The sequence below is a fragment of the Sinocyclocheilus grahami genome, unplaced genomic scaffold (assembly GCF_001515645.1).
Source record: "Sinocyclocheilus grahami isolate Dianchi unplaced genomic scaffold, SAMN03320097.WGS_v1.1 scaffold862.1, whole genome shotgun sequence".
Lineage (NCBI taxonomy): Eukaryota > Metazoa > Chordata > Actinopteri > Cypriniformes > Cyprinidae > Sinocyclocheilus > Sinocyclocheilus grahami.
Window position 1 is genome coordinate 323,188 of NW_015506041.1, and position 7,670 is coordinate 330,857.

Consider the following 7,670-nt stretch of genomic DNA (forward strand, 5'->3'; position numbering starts at 1 on the left):
TTACACAAACTCATATGTTTATCATGAGGTTGAATCCAGCTATTTAATAGTCAGTTACTTATTGATGCTTTTCTTTCCATCTTCCATAACGTGTTTGTATCCAGCATTGTTCCCATAGCCGTGATTTAAAGCGCTGTTTCTCTGGCATTTTCAAAGGCACGTTAATTATAATCCTGTGGCTTGGATTGACACAGAGTCTAATGGTCTAACAAAATCAAATTTTAAACATCTTTTACTATACAAATTTTTATGGCCCTTATATTTCTTATTTGAGCCAAAGGAGATGAATGAAGTTATTTCAGGACGAGACCGCCCTGATTGTAAAGCAAAACGTGATTGGCTATAGCAAACACAGCGAGCGATCCACAAATGGGTACAGCGATCCACAAATGCACAGCGAGCGATCCACAAATGGGTGCAGCGATCTACAAATGCACGGGACGCGATTCACAAATTAATGCCAGGCAAAGTTGTGTTTGTGACTTAAAAAGATATTTGTGAACATGTTTTTTATTTGCAAATCTCATTTTATTTATTTGTGGATCTAATTCTATTTATTCGTCAATATGTTTCATTTTTGTTAATCTCTTTACATTTATTTGTGGATCATAATCTATTTATTTAGAATAAAGCAACAATTCTACCCCCATAATGACGAGGTATCATATCATTCACAAATGCAGAATGGATTACCACAAGGCTCAGTTCTAGGACTGTTGCTTTTCATGCTTTACATGCTATCCTTGGGAGTTATCATCAAGAAACTTCCTACTGCTAAATTCTGAAAAAAAGAGGTTTTAATTATTGGACCAAAAACCTCAGCATAACCTAAAACACTGTCTAACATTTGATGGCTGCTCTGTTAATTCCTCATAATCAGTTAGGAACCTAAGTGTGCTTTTGATAGCAATCTTTCCTTTGAAAACCATGTTTCTAGCATTTGTAAAACCTCATTTCATAATTCATGCGTTCATGATCTCAAGGTTAGATTATTGTAATGCTTTATTGGGTGGTTGAGCGCTTAATAAACAAACTCCAGCTGGTCCAAAATGCAGCAGCTAGAGTTCTTACTAGAACCAGGAAGTACGACCATATTAGCCCGGTTCTGTCAACACTGCACTGGCTCCCTATTAAACATTGCTAATTACTTATAAAGCCCTGAATGGTTTAGCTCCTCAGTACTTGAGCAAGCTCATATCGCATGATTGTCCTTCACGTCCGCTGCGATCTCAAAACTCTGGCCATTTGATAATACCTAGAATATAAAAAACAACTGCGGGCGGCAGATCATTTTCCTATTTAGCGCACAAACTCTGAAACATTCTACCTAGCATTGTTCGGGAGGCAGACACACTCTGTCAATTTAAATCTAGATTAAAGACCCATCTCTTTAACCTGGCTTACACATAACACACTAAGGGATTTCTATAACTCAAATCCCTTAAAGGATTGTTAGGCTGCATTAATTAGGTCAACCAGAACAAGATCACTGGAACCAGACGAGTCCTCTGCACCTGTGTTGCAGCCTGGAATTAAACCACACCATGCTGGTGTCTTCTAGCCAGAGGAGAACTGGCCCCCCCGACTGAGCCTGGATTCTCCCAAGGTTTTTTCTCCATTTCTGTATTCCATTTCTAATTTCTGGCAAAATTGACGACTTGATTGCACAGACACTATTTGAACTGAACTGAGCTGAACAAACATCACTGAAACATTGAATGTTTACTATAGTCATCTTGCATTATCAACACACTATTTTCCTGTTTAATACTGAAAAGATGCTTTGACACAATCTGTATTGTATAAAGTGCTATGAAAATAAAGGTGACTTGACTTGACTTGACATTGCCCACATGTCAATTAATAGTTTGTTTAAGCCAATAAAACTATACTTAATATAGTCTATAGAGTTTTACTTGCAGTATTTTGCTGTCTTTGAAGTAGAAGCAGTTTCTGATCTGAGTACATGCTTTCTCATTCACATGCATTTCATCATTTTGAGTCAGACATGGCACAGAAAGTAGGCACATACAGCAACACTATGTAAAATGAGTCTGCACAAAAAGGTTTATGATAACACAGGTATTAAATGACATCAGACTGGCTGTTAAGGTAAGCCGTAAGATATGAACATGATTTGACGATAGAGGTCACTGTTGTCCCAGGCATTGCAAATGTACAGTTCTAATTAGTAAGTTGTATTCATGACAGAAAGGGTCTAGCATTTGAGAAACCTTGCATTAGATGACAAATGAAACAATAGTTCTGTTCATGTTCAGTTTGCCATCTTTACAATAGTATAAATAATTGTTAAAGTCTTTTCTCCAGAATGTCAGGAAAAAAGAAAATCCAAACATTCAATTCCAGGCGTTTACTGTATTCATCAAATTCATCCATTCTATTGCTATTATTGCTATGAAAGTTATGAGAAAAGTATTTACATTTTCAATTACAGGAAGTAAAGAAAAGTTTATCAGTAATTTACAAACCAACATTTAAACACTGAAACTAGCCCCTATTGAGTGACGGCTTAAATTAAGCTAGATCTGCAACTCAGTTACTTTGAATCCTGTAACCCATTCTGCAGTTTTTGCTTTTTATTTAAATTGATTTATATTATTAGAATTATTTATTAATAGTGTATTTAATGTTCCCTTTCATGGGAACTTCGAACTGCGTTCTCTAGGGGTCGCTAGGGGGGGGGGGGGCGAACGCCTCGTCGTGACCCGTGTCTGAAGCATACATTGAAAAACATGAACTCGTTGGCCAGCGACAGCCATGACGTCACTACCGGTGCGACTATAGTATAAATAGGCGCCGGGAGCACACATCATTCTCTTCTTCGTCTTCATTGACTGTTTTGTTTGAAGCGTGCAAAAAATTTCTGTGGTAAGAGCGATCTCTATTCATCTCATTATGGCGAGCACTAGCAAAGCGTTTAAGGATGTGTGCATCCGTGTTGATGTTTAACATCTGTTGACACACACGATCTATCCGTTATTTGTTTGGGCGAAGAGCACGCATGCGATGCCTCCAAGGGGGCAATCGGCGTGCACTGCGAGCGTTTTTTCCAAGGGAAAAGCTCCGCTCTCTTTGTCTCTCTTTTCGAGGAAAGAGGGGCAGCCTCTAGGTTTCTTGCCATGCTGCGGATGCTCAGATGAAGAAGTGAATAATGTGTGCTCTCGGCGCCTATTTATACTATAGTCACACCGGTAGTGACGTCATGGCTGTCGCTGGCCAACGAGTTGGTGTTTTTCAATGTATGCTTCAGACACAGGTCACGACGAGGCGTTCCCCCCCATAACGACCCCTAGAGGACGCAGTGTCTCGTTCCCTACTCAGGGAACCATGGTTACATAAGTAACCTGAGATGTTTTTGCTAAAAAGTAACTAAAATCAAACAATCTACTGTAAATATTCCTGTAACAGTGTTGAAATATAACAAATAATGAAACAGCTTGAATAATATTCAGTGTAAATAATATTACACACATAAAATGTATTGTAAATGTAGTATTTAATATTTATTATGTTTAAAATAAACAGTCAAGATCTGTTTTATGCCCTAGTTGTGTATAGAATTTTATGGTTGCATGGTAGTCATGATAGTCGAGCACACACACATGCACATACCAATATGTCGAGGCAGGCGGCTTTGAGCAGTGTGATCTGATCGGCGATAGTGAGTCCAGTGAAACCAGGAACTCGTTTGGCAAACTCCACGATTTTAATAATGCACTTAGTGGCCAGTTCACTGAACTTATCCCAGAGACCCAGATCCAAACGCACACGGTGATCCGCACTGGAGTTCTGCAGATGACACACACACACACAGGAATAGAGTTAAAATATAATCTTTTGTCTAAACATGCATCACTTCAAAAAAACATACATGTTATGGGTTGTGATTGTCAGTGTCATCTCACTACTCCAGACCGCCCATGTTCACACTGCAGCAACATCAACAGAAAGATACACAGAGGAATAATGGTCTTGTATTTTATATGAGCACTTAAACACATTATTACTGGCAATGTTACTATTTACAATTGTTACAGTAGGGAAAATGACATTTAATTAAATAACAGTAATGAGAACTGAGAAAAAAAAATAAAAAAGAATAATAATATATATAATATATATATATATATTAGTGCTGTCAAACAATTAATCGCATCCAAAATAAATGTTTTTGTTTGCATAATATATGTGTGTGCTCTGTGTATATTTATTATGTATATATAAATACACACACATGCATGTATATATAAAAAAAAATCAATTTTTATATATTAAATATATTTATTTATAATATAAATTATATGAATATAAATATAGACATGTAAATACATGTAAATATTTTCAAAATATATACTGTATGTGTGTGTATTTATATATACATAATACATATACACAGAACACACACATACAGTGGGTATGGAAAGTATTCAGACCCCCTTAAATTTTTCACTCTTTGTTATATTGCAGCCATTTGCTAAAATCATTTAAGTTAATTTTTTTCCCTCATTAATGTACACACAGCACCCCATATTGACAGAAAAACACAGAATTGTTGACATTTTTGCAGATTTATTAAAAAAGAAAAACTGACATCAATCACACAAAAAGTGCGGGCAGCTAATATCACGTTGTGGCGGCTCACAGTGATGTAAAAGAGCACATGGTGCCTATGCAGCTAATATCCAGTCATCTCAAAACCACCTCCTTGAACCGAAGGCCACATATCAGCACCGTTTTATTTGATCTTTAAAGCTGCCAGGGTCATTTCTTATAACCATCACTGTCAATAAAGCATTATTCACTGTAGGACGGAAGCACAGCTATCTCTCTCACCTGCCTGTGAACTCCTCAATCACTGAAGGACGAGATTTGAATATTTTACGGCATAATTGGAGCTTTAACCTAATCTGAGAGAGCGCGGCTTCTTTTCTGTTGCTTAATAAAAGCATGTCGGGAACCAATCGTGTGTAATAATGAGGAACTTCTCTCAGGCTGAGGAGCGAGGATAATTAGCCATGATCCAGATTAAAGCCGTGTTTAAACACTCCTCGCTGCTGTTCAGGCAAACATCACCGTTAAGCGCAGCATATTTGTGTTTTTTTGGGAGTAAGGGAAACAGGAAAAGATATAAACATCTTTAGCTTTTATCAGTACAAAATGACATGCCAACAGAAATGACTCCCCAAGCTAACATAAAAATGTATGCATCAGAATTACTGCATACACTAGACTTTTCATAAAACTCATCACCACAATTCTGGGATGTTGTGGGTCATTGCCATGTGGTTGCTAAGACATGCTAAGTGGCTTTTATTCCACTGCTATGGAGTTCTGATTGAGTTCCTCCATGTCTATAGGATTTTCTCATCTTATCATTGCAAGCGCTAACCCAGAGCCAGAGGTGTTTCAACTAGCAGAGGGACATTTCTTGACTGAACATATAAATTATTGGATAGCCAAAGTATCAGACCCTTGAGAAATAGGTAGGGTGAATTCAGGTAAAGTGGGCCATTTAAGCTTGATTGTACTGCAGGGTTTAGACTTTCAGAGCATATCAAAGCTGTTTAATTAAAGGGACAGTGTTTCTTTAAATTATAAAAAAGTTTTGGCTGATGCTACATGACCATGATGATTGTGGCTACACTTCAAAGAAGGACTCCATCAACATGAAAGGTGGTAAAAGCCCTTTGACTTTCAGATTTTCATTTCATAAGGTTGATTACTAAATATAAAACAAATATTATTGTAACAAAAATTGCTGGATTATTCATTACAGAAGTTAACATGGATTAAAATGCAATGAATACATTTTTTATTTTATTTATTTATTTGTTTATTTATTTTAGTTTTTCTTGTAAGGGAACTTCGAACTTCAAACTGCGTCCTCTAGGGGTCGCTATGGGGAACGGCTCGTCGTGACCCGTGTCTGAAGCATACATTCAAAAAACACCAACAACATGTTGGCCGACGACAGCCCATGATGTCACTACCGGTGCGACTATAGTATAAATAGGCGCCGGGAGAACACATCATCCTCTTCATCTTCACTGACCGTTTTATTTGAAGCGTGCATTTCCGTGGTAAGAGCGATCTTTATTCCTTCATTATGGCGAGCACTAGCAAGGTGTTTAGAGGATGTGTGCATCCGTATCATCGTTATTTGACATCTGATGACACACACGATCTCTGCGTTTCTTGTTTGGGTGAGGAGCACGCACGCAATGTCCTCGAGAGGGCAATCTGCGTTCACTGTGAACGTTTTCCAATGAAAAAGCTCCGCTCTCGTTTGTCTCTCTTTTCGAGGAAAGAGGGGCAGCCATCGGTTCCCTGCAGTTCAGGACCCGCCGCTGCTGAGGCGTGGAGGAGAATGAGCTTGTGGGGATTGCAGGTGGATCTGGTAGATGAGTTTAAAGAGGGGCTTTCCCCCTCGCGCTCGTCGGCTATGGGCGAGAGTGAGCTGCTGAAGGATGATGTTATTTCATTTAACATCGTCTGATAGAGGGGCCAGTGCTCTGCTGAGTTCTGAGGAGGGCAAAGAAGCTCTCTCCCGCTTGGCTCTTAAATCCACGCTATGGTAAGTGCACACGCTAAGCTTTGTGCACTTTCTGAAATCCACATGGTGGTAAGTGTGCACGCTGAACACTTTGCGCCCTTTTCTAAAATCCACATAGTGGTAAGCGGGCACGCTGAGCACTTTGCGCACTTTCTAAAATCCACATAGTGGTAAGTGTGCACGCTAGACTCTGTGCACTTTCTGAAATCCTGTATGGTAAGGGTTACACGTTATTAGACTCGTTCCCTTTCTCTGAGTTGGCTTGTACCATGGGCTCCACTCAAACTGTGTGTCTCTGTTGACATACTTTTGAAGCATCACTCCCCTCACCATTGAGGGTTATTGTGAGCATGTGCTTTCTTTCGAGCGTTTGAATTCTCTCCCTTGCTGTTCTTGTGGTAGTGTTTAGCAGTGCTCCCCTTTATCAAAGGGTTGCCTATGAGCACGCTACTCCTTTTCTGAATTCGGAGTTCTCCTCTCACGTGTGAGTTGAGTTCTTTGTTTTTCCAGAGCACCTGGAACCAGCAGCATCAGGCGAACTAGGCCCTTCATCCGCCTCTCTGATGCGCTGAGTTTTTGGCTAGTTTGCAGTACGTTTACCCTTTCCGATTTCTAATGATCATGCTGTAGGTCAAGCCCCCTGTAGCGTCTGGACCAATCAAAAACTAAATTTTTCATTTGATTTAACAAATCAGTTATTCATTAGATTAACAAATCGTCACAGACCCCTCACCCAATAAACTGGGTGCCAGGATGTCTGCGAACAACACCAGGCCCCCCCTGGTCCCCATGGCAACTAATGCTGATATCACTGGTTTTATGGCCCCAAAGGAATGTGAGTAGCGAAAATCACTACCTTTTCTATAGGAAGAGACACAATGCACAGTAGAAATTGACTTTTCTACTAATTAATTCATAGGAAAACCTTAATCTGCTGAATATGCAAATGGTTCCATAACTTCATTCCTTATTTCTCTCCTCTTTAATGCGTAAGCTTTAACCCTTTCCTATACCAAATTTATGCGTGTGTATGTGTATGTTAGACCAGTTTAAGTGTTTATGTAGTATGTTAGACCAGTTTAAGTGTTTATGTAGT

General features: G+C 39.1%; 1 protein-coding gene across 1 annotated transcript in view; it reads right to left on the reverse strand.

Annotated features, from left to right (window-relative positions):
* The window catches only part of LOC107563215 (retinoic acid receptor beta-like), a 105,417-nt gene that overhangs the window by 10,015 nt on the left and 87,732 nt on the right, over positions 1-7,670 (reverse strand). Inside the window, exon 5 of the mRNA XM_016248029.1 lies at positions 3,634-3,810. Coding sequence (XP_016103515.1) covers positions 3,634-3,810 — 177 coding nt within the window. The remainder of the gene's footprint in view (positions 1-3,633; positions 3,811-7,670) is intronic.